General features: G+C 59.3%; 2 protein-coding genes across 2 annotated transcripts in view; one reads left to right on the forward strand and one right to left on the reverse strand.

Annotated features, from left to right (window-relative positions):
- The first annotated feature begins 1,165 nt into the window (after positions 1-1,165).
- On the forward strand, positions 1,166-6,127 carry LOC132836190 (maestro heat-like repeat-containing protein family member 1). Its single transcript, XM_060855517.1, has one exon. The coding sequence runs from the start codon at positions 1,166-1,168 to the stop codon at positions 6,125-6,127; it is 4,962 nt and encodes a 1,653-aa protein (XP_060711500.1).
- A 1,924-nt stretch (positions 6,128-8,051) lies between these two features.
- LOC132836304 (glycogen phosphorylase, muscle form) overlaps positions 8,052-16,263 on the reverse strand; it is a 61,667-nt gene continuing 53,455 nt past the window's right edge. The window contains exons 14-20 of the mRNA XM_060855710.1: positions 16,115-16,262; positions 14,911-14,969; positions 13,902-14,043; positions 12,872-13,079; positions 11,382-11,516; positions 9,506-9,572; positions 8,052-8,295 (exon numbers count right to left, since the gene is read on the reverse strand). Coding sequence (XP_060711693.1) covers positions 8,143-8,295; positions 9,506-9,572; positions 11,382-11,516; positions 12,872-13,079; positions 13,902-14,043; positions 14,911-14,969; positions 16,115-16,262 — 912 coding nt within the window. The 3' untranslated portion in view covers positions 8,052-8,142. The remainder of the gene's footprint in view (positions 8,296-9,505; positions 9,573-11,381; positions 11,517-12,871; positions 13,080-13,901; positions 14,044-14,910; positions 14,970-16,114; position 16,263) is intronic.

A 16,263-nucleotide genomic window follows, 5' to 3' on the forward strand; every position in this document is an offset into this window, starting at 1 on the left:
GCTGACCCTCCGACCATGCGGCGTTCCCTCGGCGCTGACCCTCCGACCGTGCGACACTCCCTCGACCCTTATCCTCCCACAGCGCGGCGCTGACCCTCCAACCGTGCGGCACTCCCTCGGCGCTGACCCTCCGACAGTGCGGCGCTCCCTCGGCCCTGACCCTCCGACAGTGCGGCGCTCCCTCGGCCCTGACCCTCCGACCGTGCGACACTCCCTCGACCCTTATCCTCCCACAGCGCGGCGCTGACCCTCCAACCGTGCGGCGCTCCCTCGGCGCTGACCCTCTGACCGTGCGGCGCTCCCTGGGGGCTGACCCTCTGACCGTGCGGCGCTCCCTGGGGGCTGACCCTCCGAACATGTGGAACTCTCTCAGCACTGACCCTATGGGGACTGGGGCATCATTTTGGGAGTAATGGCTGGACCCTAGAAAGCCCTTACTGCGGCTAATGTGTGTGCTGGGTCTCTGAAACACTGCCAACATAATCAGAAGCGTTCCTCGTTCACCTCATGGCACACAAACGGGCCACAGGGGCCTGTGAAGACATCCCTATGGAAGCCTTAGAGAGAGAGAGAGAGAGAGAGAGAGAGAGAGAGAGAGAGGAGCGAGGGGCTGGGGCTGAGGGGGATGGGGTGGGTAGGTGATATCACAATGCAGTGCAATCAAAACGCAGTCACAGCCCGGCAGGCTCACAGTTAAAAGGTGATCTCACAATGGAGCAGCCCGGCTCAGGGAGAGAGCCAGGGGGAGAGAGCCAGGGGGAGAGTGACAGGGCCAACGGCGATAACAAACTAGGGCTCAAAGTCTATCCACACAGGCCTAGTATTGGTTTCAACTGTCAATGGTCAGTTGGGGGAGGGCCTGGGGGAGGGAACTGGCCCGGAGAGGCTAGACCCTCGTGAGGTGGTGGAGGGGGCGCCTGATTTTAATGGGGAGGGTGACGTGAGGGTGTGTCTGGAGGGCGGGGAATGCAGGAGGAGGCAAACAGGAGCGAGGGAGGGAGCGGGGCAGGAAATGGGTGAGGCCCTACTCGAGTGAGGGGAGTTATCCCTTGGTGGGAGGGAGCAGAGCTGTCCGAGGGGAGGGGAGGGCAGGGGAGGGGAGTTGGCTGACGGCGGCCATTTTGTGAGGGTTGCCGGGGAGGGGGGGAAAAGAGGGATTGGGCTCATGGAGGTGTGCAAGCTGGAGTCGTGCAAGGCAGAGGCCTCGCTGGTGGCACTGACAGACGCGGCCTTCGACAAGGACGAGGGCGTGCGGCGGCAGATCGCCCAGTCGCTCTACGAGCTGGGCTGCCACAACACGGAGCAGGTGCTGAGCGCGTGCCTCGACTTCCTGCTGAAGCACAGCCAGCTGGTGCAGGGCCACCGCACCGCCATCTTGCAGTGCATGGAGCGGGTGGTGCGCGACAACATCGGGCAGCTCGGCCCGCCGCTGGCCAAGAAGATTGTCAACCTGGCCTCCGAGGAGATGGTCAAGGCCAGCGAGGCGGCCGTGGGCTGGAAGGAGGCGGCCAGCAACCTGCTGGTGGCGCTGGGCTCCCGGTTCACCGACGAGATCCTGGAGGACATCCTGCAGAAGCTGCAGCCGGGCGTGGTGCCCCAATACTTTGTGGTGCAGACCCTGGCCAACCTGGCGGTGGCCAATGTGCACGGCCTGGTGCCCTACCTGACCACCACCCTGCAGACCATGCTGCCCATGCTCCACCTGGTCAAGCAGGACAACATGAAGTGGGCCTTCACCTCCGCCATGGCGCTCTTCAGCAAGAGCATCCTGGAATACCTGGCGACGGCAGACCAGGCTTCCGGGCCTGTGCTGAACCGCGAAGCCTTCGCCCCCGACATCTACGCCGCCTACAAGGTCCTCTTCGGCACCTGGCTGCGGAACAAGGACGTCAAGCTGCGCTCAGCCATCGTCGTGGCACTGGGGCACATGGTCCACCTCCTGCCCCCTGAGCACATGGACGAGGAGATGCCCCGCCTCCTGGTGGGCGTCATGGGCCTCTACAAGAAACGCTGCGAGCCCTGCCATGTCACCCAGTGCCTGCGCAACATCCTGGAGGCCGCCATCGAGGTGACCAGCCACGTGCCCGAGGCCCAGATGGACAGCCTCCTGCCCCAGCTGCACCACCAGGCCTGCCTGCCGGTGGACGGGCAGGACCCGCTCAGCGCCCGCAACCAGCAGGAGGTGCTGCAGTGCTTCACCATCCTGACCCACGTCTCCATCGACGCCGTGGTCAAGTTCCTGCTGCAGAAGCTGTCCAGTAACAACGAGAAGGTGCGGGTGGGGACCCTGACGGTGCTCAACCACGTGGTGAGCAGCGGCTACAAAGCCCTGGAGAGCAAGAAGGCGCTGATTGTCAGCGGCATGAAGCAGTCGCTGCAGGACAGTGACAACAAGGTCAAGAAGGTGACCGCGCAGGTCATCAGCAGCATGGGAGAACACGGCTACCTGCAACTGGAAGGGGGTGCCATCCTGGTGGACTTCCTGGTGCAGCAGTGCGCCCTGACACCCGACGAAGGGTTCGGGCACCACCACCACGCGCCGGACGCGGACGAGGTGAGGGACGAAGACCTGTGCGAGCTCTGCGAGGGCATCCTCAGCTTCCTGGTGTCGCTGGACCGGATGGAGGACGTGCTGTGGCCCTTCCTGCTGGAGTTTGTCACGCCGGTGCAGTACACCCACGCCCTGGCGGTGGTCTGCCGCTGCCTGGGCCAGGTGGGCGACCGCAAGAGGCGGCAGAGCCTGCAGTACGTGCTGCTGAACTACAACGAGCGGCTGGGCCTGCCCAAGGCCCACACCTTGCTGGCCCGGCTGCTGGCGGTCTCCGCTCTGCCCTACGCCGGCCAGGGCCGGGGGCTGGCCGCCCTGAGGCTGCTGCAAGTGCTCAGCCCCAACATCCACGCCGAGGCGGTGAAGCTGTGGGACGAGGAGCTGCCCCAGCTCATCCAGTTCCTGGCGGAGCACCGGGAGGAGACGCTGCCCCAGAAGCTGTGGGAGGACAAGCTGTTCTTCTTCCTGTCCCGCACGCTGGAGACCATCACCGACGAGAAGTGGACCTGGGAGCTGAGCGAGGAGATGACCCGGCACATCCACAACTACCACAGCTACCCGCGGGAGAAAGCCTTCCTCTACAAGTGCGTGGGCATCGTGCTGGGGCAGACCAACAACAAGGACGTGATCAACAACGAGCTGCAGGAGATGCTGCTCAGCGTGCAGCACAACGAGGCCCTGGAGCGGGAGGGCCTGGCCACGGGCATTGGCTTCTGTGCCATGACCCACCTGGACGACACGCTGGCCAAGCTGGATGACTTTGTCAAGATGGACATCGTGAAGAAGACGGCCAGCTTCTTCAACATCCTGAAGGAGAAACTCGACGGCGACATGGAGCGGGTCAAGAGCACGCTCATCCTGTGCTACGGCTACGTGGCGCTCTACGCCCCCGAGGGCCTCATCCTGCAGCGGGTGGAGATGCACATCCTCGACCACATCCTCAGCCTGTCCAACACCAAGGTGCTGGGCATCAAGGTGGAGACCAAGGACCTGATGATCAAGCTGACCCTGATCAAGGCCGTCACCCTGATCGCCAAGGCCGTGTACGCCAACAGGGGCAAGCACCTCTTCAAGTTCAGCCGCCGGGAGGAGGTCCTCTCCCACATGCAGGACCTGATCGCCAGCGAGTCCAAGGCCCACTTGAAGTCCCGGGTGCGCCAGGCGGCCATCAACGCCTGCACGCACCTCATCCGGCTGGAGCCCCGGCTCAACGAGATGGAGTCGTCGGACCTGATCCGCACCTGCCTGGAGGCGGTCTTCAGCTTCCCGCCGCCGGACAGCGACAAGCGCAAGGACGCCCGGAAACTGAAGGAGCGCGAGGCGCTCCACACCGAGACCGTGGCCGCCCTCCACGAGCTGCTGAAGGAGTTCCTGGGCCAGAACCTGACCTCCGAGGGCCTGGAGTTCATCTTCAAGCACGTGCAGGAGTGGATGGTCTCCACCAAGGACCACGAGCGGGAGAGAGCGGTGGAGGCCATGCTGGCCCTGCTCGCCTTCTACCGGGACCGCTTCAAGTCGGTCAACGTCAGCACCTTCCACAACCTGGGCGTGCTGGTGGGCCGCTTTGTGCCCCGGTGCGCTGACCCGGTGCTGTCCATACGCTACATGGCCATGGACGCCCTTTACCACCTGCTGTACATCCAGGTGCGCTACGAGGGCTGCGTGGTCAACCAGCCGGACAACCTGGTCGACCACCTCGGCGACATCAAGGAGCAGCTGCAGAACCCGGACAGCCATGTCCTCTTCCAGATCTGCTACGACATCGCCAAAGTCATCGCCAACAAGCTGCCCCACGACCAGCTGCACCCGCTCCTCTTCGCCCTCTTTGACGGCCTCTCGGACTACCACGCCACCTGCTCCAGCGCCACCTCAGTGGTGATGAGCACCCTCGTGCGCCGGCACGGCGCCAACCTGAAGGACCACATCCCCGAGATCCTGGGCCACCTCCAGTCGGCCATGCCCGCCATCGCCCTGGAGCAGGTGCGGTTCTCTGTCATCCACTTCATCTCCATCCTGACCTCGCAGTGCCTGCCCGGGGTGCTCTCCTACCTCCTCTTCCGGCCCCTACCCTACGACAAGTACACCAGCGCCATCTGGCAGTCGCTGGCGCGCGAGGTGCAACTGGCCGCCACCACCATGGACTTCCTGCTGGGCAAGATCAACGACTACTTGTCCCACGAGGAGCGCAGGGAGGGCGTCGCCAAGCGCCCGCCTTCCACGGGCACCTCGGAGACCGTGGCGGTCATCTACGCCCTCAACGAGATGGTCTCCAACCCTGAGTCGACGGAGGCAGTAGTCAACCTCTACCCCAAGCTCTTTGGCACCTTGCTCCTCTACCTCAGCTTCATCGTCAACGAGAGGATGTCCGAGCTCCAGGGCAAGGGGGTCTCTAAAAAGAAGAAACTGTCGCTGCAGCTCCAAAACACGCCCAACCTCAACATCTGGGACTCCTCGCTGGAGGCCCTCAAGCTCATGCTGTCCCGTGGCAAGACGGAGGAGGTGGCCACCATTATGGAGGACGAGGGTGGTTGGGAGCTCCTGAAGACCCCCGAGGACCACCAGCGGGGGGTGGCGCTGCTGGCCCGGGCCTCGGGCAAGCACGGCGCCGCCTACCTGCCGGACACCGTGCGCTTCCTGGCGCCCATCCTGCACAACCTCCACGAGCACCAGCGGGTGACCGTGGCGACGTTCTTCGGGGAGCTGCTGGCGTCGCCCGGCACCCAGGAGCCGGCGGTGACCGAGCTGCTGGTGGGCAGCCTGCTGCGGAGCCTGGACGACGTGTCCCCCACTGTCCACTGGCTCTCCATCCGGGGCTTGGGCAACGTGGCGGTGGGCTCCCCGCAGCGCATCCCGCGCTACGCCGAGCGGCTGCTGGCCGCCATGGTGGGCGGCCTGGACGAGAAGACCGAGCTCAACGACCTGATCGTGCTGGAGGCCATGGCGGGCCTGGGCAAGGTGCTGGCGCGGCTGGACCCGGCCCAGGCGCGGCCCATCCTGCCCAGCATCATCGGCACCGTGCAGCCCTTCTTCGAGAACGAGAGCGAGAAGCTGCGGGCGGCCGCGTTCTCCGTCTTCGGGTGCCTGGCGCGCTTCGGTGAGGGGCAGCCGGAGCCCGCCTTCCTGGAGCACGTCCACGCCAGCCTGGTCAGCCTGGTGCTGCACCTCAACGACAGCAGCGGTGAGGTGGTCAGGGCCTGCAAGGCGGTGCTGCAGATGGTAGGACCGCACCTCTGCTCGGAGGGCCCTGGCGCCCTCTTCCGCGGGGAACTACTTGAGCAGGCCAACGTCCGCTACTGGGAGTTCATCGCCGAGCTCAGCAAGGTCATCGTCAGTGAGTTCCCCGACAAGATAGGCCTGTACCTGAACGCCAGCATGTCCTTCTTCAAGAGCATGCTGCCCGAGATCCGAGGCAACGCCGTCATCCTGGCCGGCTTCATCCTGCAGAACCTGCCCAGGGAGTACGTGGAGGCCAGCACCGACGACAACGTCTGCGTCGCCATCATCATGATGCTCCACGACGTCTCTCCGTGCGTGCGGGTCAAGGCCGCCCGGGTGCTGGGCCTCTACCGCGGCTTCTGACCACTCCATCCACCCGCCCGCCACCGTCCCCCGAGAGCAGCAGACTTCCGCTCCCCGACCTACCCCCCTCACCCTGCGCCCACCTCCTCGACCCAATCCCCCGGTCGCGCGGAATGGAGGGGAGGAGTTTGCCCGCTCGGAGGGAGAAGTGCCCCACCAGAGGGCACTGGCTTCGAGAGGCCGAGCAGCAGGTTTGGTGGGGAGCCGGGGGATGGGTGCGTGGGCGCTTAGGCCAGCGTAAAATTGAATAAAAGCGTACGCAGAATGCCTGAGGCTGGTTTCTTTACTCGCCTCCCCCCCTTCCCAGTTAAATAACACAGTCAGGTCTGCTTCAATTGTCGTCTTTATTCTGGGTTTAGCTGAAGGTCAAGACAGCCACACTCAACACGATATTGCACTGGGATAAAACATGCAGCTCACACAGGGCAACCAGGACACCGCGGTCGGGAACAGGGCGCCACTCAGGAGGGGCAGGAAAACGGCAGCACCATCCCCAAGGCTTCGATTCCGGGGGGGGGGGGGGGCAGAGGAAGGATAAAGTACAGGCGGCCGGAAATTCAGCCATTTCAAGTCGCGGGATCGCTCCCCAACTTGGTTTATTTTCCGTTCTTTATTTCTCTGTACTCCCGAGGGGGTGGGAGGGTCAGATGGACGTATCTGCTGCGTTGGACGTAAAAACGCAGTGGTCTAACTAGGGTGGGGTCTAGCGTCTTTAAAAAGCAAAGGCAGAGGACAAGGGACTGGGATAGGGAAGAGGTCACGCAGACCCCACTGTGCAGATATCCCCGACATGAGTGATGTTCATCTTCGAGGGACTGGGACAGGGAAGAGGTCACGCAGACCCCACTGTGCAGATATCCCCGACATGAGTGATGTTCATCTCCATGGGGAGAGGGGGGCAGATAACAGCTGGGGATCTTTCTCTCCAGCCTTCAAGAGCACATGGTCAGGCAAATTCAGCTGGGAGTACATCCCCTTCACCCTCTCGTAGAGATGAGCAGAGGTTGACCAAATCGAGGAGGCATTGCACTGACACTCAGCAATTAAATACATTTTTTTTTGTGTAGTTTCCTTTAAATATTTACACTTAAAAATAAGTTAGTTATTCACACATTAAATACACGCGAGGGAAGACTTAAACCTGCTGGCCCTACACCATGACCAAAACGTCAAAGATTAGGGAGAGTGTCACAGCGGCCATTTTGTTTTTTTTAAGCTGTGGATCAGCAAAGCTTTCAGAGAGCAAGCTGTCTCCATCCTGTGACAAACTGCAATGCGGTGCCTTTCAAAAACAGATTTGCTTTCTTCAGCTTTGGGAAAAAAAAGGCTTTGAAACACCCACCTCCCAACTCGGTCGAGAACGTTCTAGAAACACAACAGCTCAACCACAACACTGCACCCACACAAGGCCTCAGCTCGAAGGCTGACCAACCCCCCTCTACACAGAGGGAGGCTTTAAAACAAAAGATAGCTGGTTTCTTCAATTTGATCAGTGGGTGGGGGCAGGAAGGTGGGGGAAAAGCAAAAGAAAAACTCCATGAGGACCCTCACCCGAGCCAACTTAAATCAGGCTGTGGCCTGTCAGCTGCGCTGCTCAATTCCAGACTATCCTGCAATTTGGTGCTGGAAAGGAGGGAAGGGAGAGGGAACAATTGGGGGAGGGGGGAGGTGGTAATGAGTGCTCCAACTCGGAACCCTTAAGGGCTAAGTGGGCAAGCAAAATTAGCATATTCCTGGGATTCTCCTGCTGCCAAAGCACGCAACACGTCAAGCAAAACCGAGCGTGTGCCATTGTGAGGCCTAGTCGCTTCCAGGGAGCAGCTCTCCGAGCCACGGGCTTGGAGGGAGGGGGTCAGGAGCAGGACGTTGCATTCTGGGAGCCAGCAGGTTGCCTTCCGGGGGGGTCAAGCACGCAGGCGGGTCAGAGGGGAGCGTTCGGGGTCAGGGAACACGAGGGAGGAGACAGCGTGCAGGGACAGTGAGAGGGAGATCGAGAGGGGAGTGCCGACGGATCGCTACTCCCGGGGCTCGTTGGGGGGCGGGATCTTGTGCTTGCTGGGCTCCACGCCCCAGATCTGCCGGGCGTACTCGGCGATCGTCCTGTCGCTGGAGAACTTTCCGGAGGTGGCGATGTTTTTGATGACCATCTTGGTCCATTCCCTGGAATTCTGCAAGGAGAGAGAGAGACACAGGAAGATGATGGATAGGAGAGAGAGAGAGAGAGAGACAGAGACGGAGACAGAAAGATTAAAGGTGGGGATTGGTTCCATGGAATGACCCTGATCAATGTTATTCCTGCTTTTCCACATCTGTCCTGAAAGGAATCACCCCTCCATCACTGAATGGTGATCCTGAACAGCTTGCCTCAGCACTGGGACAATCCAACAGGGATGGAGCGGGTGACGAATAGCTGGACAGAGCACGGAAGGAGAAGAGGGTGCGAATGTCACTGTCCTAGCAATCCAAGGACCCAGGCCTAGTGCTGTTAAGGAGCAGGATTCAAAGCTCACCATGGCAGTCAGTGGTATTTAAATTCAGTTCACTAACGTTGGAAATACAAAGCTAGTCTGAGATAGAGACCAAAGTGTGACATAGCCTCTGCCAGGTTTATAACGCCGTCAGCGAAGGAAATCTGCCATCCTTACCCATCTGAACTATACGTGACTCCAGGCTCCACAGCGATAGGGACGACTATTAACTGCCCTCCAAAATGGCCCTGGCAAGCTGAGGGGCAATTAGGGATGGGCAACTGGCCTTTGACGCCACACCCATATCACATGAACGAAGAGGAAGTGACTTGCTCCCCAACCAGGTAAGTTCAGCAGCAGGAATGGTGTGTACCTTCCTGAACTATAACTCTCCACAGCCCTCCTGTCCCAGTGCAGGAGGGGACAGTGACTATGGGCAGGACAGCCCTCTTGTCCCAGTGCAGGAGGGGACAGTGACTATGGGCAGGACAGCCCTCCTGTCCCAGTGCAGGAGGGGACAGTGACTATGGGCAGGACAGCCCTCCTGTCCCAGTGCAGGAGGGGACAGGGACTATGGGCAGTACAGCCCTCCTGTCCCAGTGCAGGAGGGGACAGTGACTATGGGCAGTACAACCCTCCTGTCCCAGTGCAGGAGGGGACAGTGACTATGGGCAGGACAGCCCTCCTGTCCCAGTGCAGGAGGGGACAGTGACTATGGGCAGGACAGCCCTCCTGTCCCAGTGCAGGAGGGGACAGTGACTATGGGCAGTACAACCCTCCTGTCCCAGTGCAGGAGGGGACAGTACAGCCCTCCTGTCCCAGTGCAGGAGGGGACAGTGACTATGGGCCGTACAGGGAAACTACAGCCTCCACTTCCCATCACCAATGTTCACACAGCAGGCATACTAACCTTGTAGAGGGCACTGACGCGCTCCTGGCATTTGATATAATCCTCATAGTCCGCAAAGACCTTGAATCTGTAGGAAGAGCAGAGAGAGAGACAGACAGACAGAGAGCGAGAGAGCCACACACACACACACACAGACGGAGAGAGAGACACACAGAGAGAGACACACACAGAGACACAGAGAGAGAGAGAGAGACACACACAAAGAGGGAGAGAGAAAGACACAGAGAGAGAGCGCGTGAGCGCAAAAGGGAGGATGAGCGAGGGGGAGAGGGAGAGCACGAGAGCAAGAGAGCGAGAGATGGAACGAGCGAGAGAGAGAACGAGAACGAGCAAGAACGAGAGATGGAACGAGCGAGAGAACGAGCGAGAGAACGAGAGAGAGAGAACGAGAGAGAGAGAGAGAGAGAGAGAGAGAATAAAAACGTGGTGAGTTAGGAGCTGGATGGTTTGCCAGCACAGCCAGATGGTGGTGCCCGTACCTGCCCACCTCACGATGGCCCTGGAGCTGCAGTGGTGCCACACCGCTGTAATGGCACACATCTCCCAGCAGGTCACAGCTCATCATCTGAAGCCGTGCTGTTTCCTGACCAGTCCCTCACCTTCCACCTTCCATTAAAGTCAGCACATCCAAAACCCTGCAGCACCAGAGCCAAATACATAGAGTTCCCTTTCAGCCTCTCCGCTCACAAACCTCTCACAGCTGGAAGAATGCTGATCAAATCCCTCAAAGGCCTTACACGTTCGCTCCACCACTCCCCCGATCTCTGGAGCCCATCAACACACCAGCATTTCGGCAGCCTTCCACTAGAGCCTCCTGAACACACTTTATTCCCATTGCTCCAGCATTCACAGATGTGCTGCCAGATACCAGGGCACTCTCACTCCAGGATTCCCACCGTAACTATCCCCACGGCTTGCTCACTCCCCCTTTTATGATGTTCTTGGAAACTGAACACTTTGACCAAGCTTTTAGAGGCATGGTCCTGATCTCATCTTTGGACACTTCACCAACCCACCAAACAGTGCGGCGCTCCCTCAGTACTGACCCTCCGACAGTGCGGCACTCCCTCAGCACTGACCCTCCGACAGTGCGGTACTCCCTCGGCACTGACCCTCCGACAGTGCGGTACTCCCTCGGCACTGACCCTCCGACAGTGCGGTACTCCCTCGGCACTGACCCTCCGACAGTGCGGTACTCCCTCGGCACTGACCCTCCGACAGTGCGGTACTCCCTCGGCACTGACCCTCCGACAGTGCGGTACTCCCTCGGCACTGACCCTCCGACAGTGCGACACTCCCTCGGCACTGACCCTCCGACAGTGCGACACTCCCTCGGCACTGACCCTCTGACAGTGCGGCACTCCCTCGGCACTGACCCTCTGACAGTGCGGCACTCCCTCGGCACTGACCCTCTGACAGTGCGGCACTCCCTCGGCACTGACCCTCCGACAGTGCGGCACTCCCTCAGCACTGACCCTCCGACAGTGCGGCACTCCCTCAGCACTGACCCTCCGACAGTGCGGCACTCCCTCAGCACTGACCCTCCGACAGTGCGGCACTCCCTCAGCACTGACCCTCCACAGTGGGTTGGGAATAAGCAATCACGGGCCTGGAGATGGGGCTTGATCCCATGATAAATTGACCCAGAAGAGTGAGCTCCACACGCACATGCGCACACTCTGTCAATCCTCCATCAGTGCCCACTCCTGCATTCCTTAACCTACTGAGAGCAATCGCACTGACAGCTGGCGATGTTTAAGCATCCCCCTGCTGACCCTACACTCATCAGAGCAGCAGCAGCAGCCTCCCATCCACTCGGGATGGACCCAGAGCACAGGCAGGAGTGTGACCACCTGAGGGGGTGTTGTTCCCTCACCTGTCGTGGTGCATTAACATGTCAACGATGCCCTTGAAGAGGTCAGGTTCCTTGGGGCTGAAGAACCCACTGCTGATCTGGTCGATGGCCAGCTTCAGTTCCGGCAGACGGTCATAGTAGGACCGAGCGTTGTAGCTGTGAAGACCCAGAGCAGAGCACGTCGCTTAGCGAGGGGGCCAAAGGTCAGAGCAGAGGTAACACCTGAGACCCCCCCCCCACAACCCGGCCCTGTCACGCCCTCCCCACCTCGGCACGTCGCTTAGCGAGGGGGCCAAAGGTCAGAGTAACACCTGAGAGCCCCCTCAAAACCCAGCCTCGTCACGCCCTCCCCACCTCGGCACGTCGCTTAGCGAGGGGGGCCAAAGGTCAGAGCAGAGGTAACACCTGAGACCCCCACCCCCTCACAACCCGGCCCCGTCACACCCTCCCCACCTCAGCACGTCGCTTAGTGAGGGGGCCAAAGGTCAGAGCAGAGGTAACACCTGAGACCCCCCTCACAACCCGGCCCCTCACGCCCTCCTCGCTGCCAGCTGGAAACCGGCCCACAGTGGGCATCGGACTGACACCTGACCCACATCCCTGCACGAACCACAGGCCTCCTGCCAACAATACGCGCTCTGCTGTTGGGGCCCAGGGCTGCCAACCTGAACTATCACGTCGCCCTCCTCACTCGAAGGACGGACACAGGGATTGTTCAGAGATGGACCCACTCCCTTGAATGAAGGGGCTTGTTCTATGGCTCAGGGTTGGGCTGAATGAATTCGAGAAGGATGAGAGGTGATCTTTTCAGGGAACACGACAGGGCATAACAGGGATGATACTGAGAGAACGTTTGCCCTCGCAGGAGAGACTAGAACAGTGGAACGGGGTTGGGGAGGCCAATCAGATAAGAAGCCTTCCAAATGGAGGCAAGGCCAATTCTCTTGGAAGCAACCATTTTCCACAGAGCAGGGGAGGCAGAGTCCTTGAATATTTAAGGCAGAGGTAGATTTGTCTCACAAGGGAGACGAGAGTTGAAGGTTAGTGGGTGTGGGTGGGTTAAAAGGCAGAAATCAGGTGTCCCGTTGACCACGCTTTCGTGGAGTGGTGACGCAACTCCTGAGGGGTAGACTGGCCTGCTCCTGCCCCTAATTCCGACTGGGCTGGACGGTGATGGGGAGCTGCCCATGTCCCGCCACTAGCTCATGTGCAAAGCCAGGCCGACCACGTTCCGAGGAAGGCCTGGGCCCAGCCCTTGCCACAGTCTTGGAGGGAGGGGCCTACTCCCAGGATCCAAGGGAAGTACAAACAAGTGGATGGCCCCCTCTCACTCCTGCAGGGTGGACTTTTACATCATGCTCTGAGGGCCACATCCTCCATTCACCAGAGAGAGGGACACCCCTAACCCCAACCCAACTCCCCAATCCCACAGGAGATTCGTTCTCGCTGTGCCATCTCTGCTCCACCTCCACCCAAACCCAGCTGTGCCCGCCTCTGCCTTGCTCCCTTACCCCCTCCGGTCCATGGCATCCACCTCATCCACCAGCATGCCAAAGATGAAGAAGTTCTCCTGGCCGGCCTCCTCAGCCATCTCCACGTTGGCGCCGTCCATGGTGCCAATGGTGAGGGCACCGTTCAGCATGAACTTCATGTTGCCAGTTCCCGACGCCTCAGTGCCAGCGGTGGAGATCTGCTCCGAGAGGTCGGAGGCTGGGATCACTGCAAAGACAAGGGGCACAGAAAGCGAATGAGAGAGCAAGTGGTGAGGGAGCGGGCGCGGCAGGGGGACATAGAAGGGCCAACTGACAGAGTGAATGAGAGAAAGGGAGTATTTGAAGACGGTCAAAGGTTCTGCATGGTGAGGTGAGGGCAGCATCTCAAGCTGTGCACACAACAGCGAGGTCAGATGCAACTGGCATCCACTCAGTGGCACGCTGGCATGTTCTTGTTGTCCAAGGTCAGCTGTGTTGCTTGTGGGCCAGGCTGGGTAAAGATGTCCTCCCTTTGAAGGACATTGCGAACCCGAGGTGCTTTCCCACGCTCCATTAGGCATGCTGATTTTTTTTGTTGTAAAAATTTAAATTCCGAAAACCTGTGGCTGTTGAAGACAACCGGTTTCTCAAACACTGCCAGGCAAGGGCAACAGGCATTGGCTTAGCAAGCACTGCACACAGCTCAGGAAGGAGGGATGGAGCTCGGATTATCTGCTGGAGGATCGTTTCCGCACACAGAGCTGCTGGATCACACTCTCGGTTTGTAGGTGTCTCTCACAAGTGTGTGATCACATGTCAGATCCACATTCACTCCACTCTCTCTCGGCCTCTCTCTCTCTCTCTCGTACTTGCACACTTTTAACTTGTCCCCTCAGGGGGGAGAGAGGGGGGCAGAGAGGGCGAGAAAGAGAGGGAGAGAGAGAGACACAGAGAGAGAGAGAAACACACACACACACACAGAGAAAGAGAGACAGACAGACACAGACACAAACACAGAGAGACAGAGACAGAGAGGCAGAGAAAGAAATAGAGGCAGAGAGAGAAGCACCTTTCTCAGCAAGCGACACTCGATAGTTCTCCAGGTAGATGACTTTGAGCCGATCGCCCACTATCGGATCATTGTTCACAATATCGCCGATGGCTGTGATGAGTCTGATGATGAGCTTCGCCATGTGGTAACCTGGAGCCGCCTGGGAAGGACAGAACCAACACACACAGGTCTGAGGCAGGGACACAGACAAGGGCTCAAGGGGAGGTTACAGGACAAGGCACCCTGGGAACAAGCGGAGAGGGAGAGCCCAAGGGACTGAAAAACAGCCACCTCAATCACAACAAGGTGAGACATGGCACGGACAGCCTCCCTCACTCATGGAACAAGACTGGCACCGTGTAGTGTCAGATACAGAGTAAAGCTCCCTCTACACTGTCCCCCATCAAACACTCCCCAGGACAGGGACAGCATGGGGTTAGATACAGAGTAAAGCTCCCTCTACACTGTCCCCCCATCAAACACTCCCCAGGACAGGGACAGCACGGGGTTAGATACAGAATAAAGCTCCCTCTACACTGTCCTGATCCAACAGTCCCAGGACCAGGACCGCACGGGGTTATATGATGAAGTAAAGAGGGGTCACCACACTGCAGCACAGTATTAATGAACTCCTCTGCAGCTGAGAGGCATTTCAGGTCCCTTGAATGTTTTTTAAAAATTCCTTCATGGGACGTGGGGAGCATGTACTGCCCATCCTTTAATCGCCCAGGGGACATCTCAGAGTCAACCCCATTGCTGTAGGTCAGGAGTCATACGTAGCTCAGACCAGGTAAGGGTGGCAGATTTCCCGAAACACATGGTGGGAGCTGGTAAAGGACGGTGGTTACAAGGCAGCTCCTGGGCAGGCTGTTTACTCCAGAGTTATGGTGAGATTTGAATTCAGCATCTGAACTCGAACGTCTGACGCCCCCCAGAACGTGAAGCCAGTGATATTAGCACCTCCCATTAAGCAGAGAGTGAAGGCAGATGGGGGGGTGGGGTGCGCGTGCCGTTAGAATGTCCATACCTTCCCTCCAATCATGATGGTGCGAGGCGTGTACTGTTTATTCGGCTCCCTCTTGATGCCTGTAACACGACGCACAATGTTTCAGGGCAGGTTCACTACCTTCCACCCGACTGCTCTTCAACACTCCCTCAAGGCCAGGCAGCTGTTGGCAATCCGGGGGTCACTGCGCCTGACACCCACTACCTCGGCTCCCCGACGCTGGGCCACCGCTTTGCGGAGACCACCTCCGGGCGGCCTGGCCAACGCCACCCCGAATTTGCCCACCCTTCAGCAGCTCGGCTCCCGTTCCCACTCGGAGCTTCCTGCCCTTGGCCCGCACCCAAATTAGACACCGGCGTGAGGACCGACGGCTGATCTCTCCACGAGGACTCTCGCACGCTGCCAGAGACCACGGACACTGGCTCACCGTCCCGGTGCAGCTAGACAGCTGCTGATGCCAGTCACGCCCCTCCTGTGCTCAGCTTTGACTTTACCCTTACCCTGTCAGCAGCTCCTTCTGCCTTACCCCATGAACCGTCAGTCTCCCCCACCCCTGCTCCATTCCATCCAACTGCCTTTCCACTCTTGACCTGCTCAAACCCTGTCACACTGTAAAGATTTTCCCTCGCTCCACAGATGCTGCCACACTCTTTGGCCGCTTCCAGAACTTTCTACACTCAGCTTGCATCCACATGATCGTGCTTCCCCCGTGAGGGTTCGCCTCAGCAAATCCTCACTGATGGATCCATTCCATTAGCCCCCTTAGGGAGCTTTGGGTTTGGGAGTGGCGGTGGGGGGCTCGATCGACAGGACGATCCATACACGCACCCACCCCTTCACCCCAATCGAAAACCAAACAGGTTCTTCTAGACTAGAACATACCGCCAACTGAACTCGGTGTAGCAAGGCAGCCGAGACTGAGTGGGAAACTGGGATGGAGCTGTCGGTGGTAGCAAGATGGCCGTACAGAGGCACCTCGATGATCCGGCAATTAGGGATGGGCGATACATACTGGTCTAGCCTGCGATGCCCACGTCCCGGTGAACGAAATAAACCTCCCCCCTCTCCGAAAGCTAAAAGAGCCCCCGTGCTCAGAAACCACCAAGGTCCAGAAACACCGCAAAGCTCCCCCTAGTCAAAGGCAGGGCTCCCTCACCCTCCCCCAGAGAACCAGGCCACAGACCTAACCGTCCCCCAGGCCGCAGCCTCGCGGGTCAGGACTCACGGTTGTAGAAGGTGATGATGTGGAGGCAGTTCAGCAGTTGCCTTTTGTACTCGTGGATACGCTTGACCTGTACGTCAAACATGGAGTTGGGATTGATCTTCACCTTGTACGTCTTCTCCAGGTACACCGAGAATTTCAGCTTATTCTCC

This window comes from Hemiscyllium ocellatum, chromosome 46 (assembly GCF_020745735.1).
Source record: "Hemiscyllium ocellatum isolate sHemOce1 chromosome 46, sHemOce1.pat.X.cur, whole genome shotgun sequence".
Lineage (NCBI taxonomy): Eukaryota > Metazoa > Chordata > Chondrichthyes > Orectolobiformes > Hemiscylliidae > Hemiscyllium > Hemiscyllium ocellatum.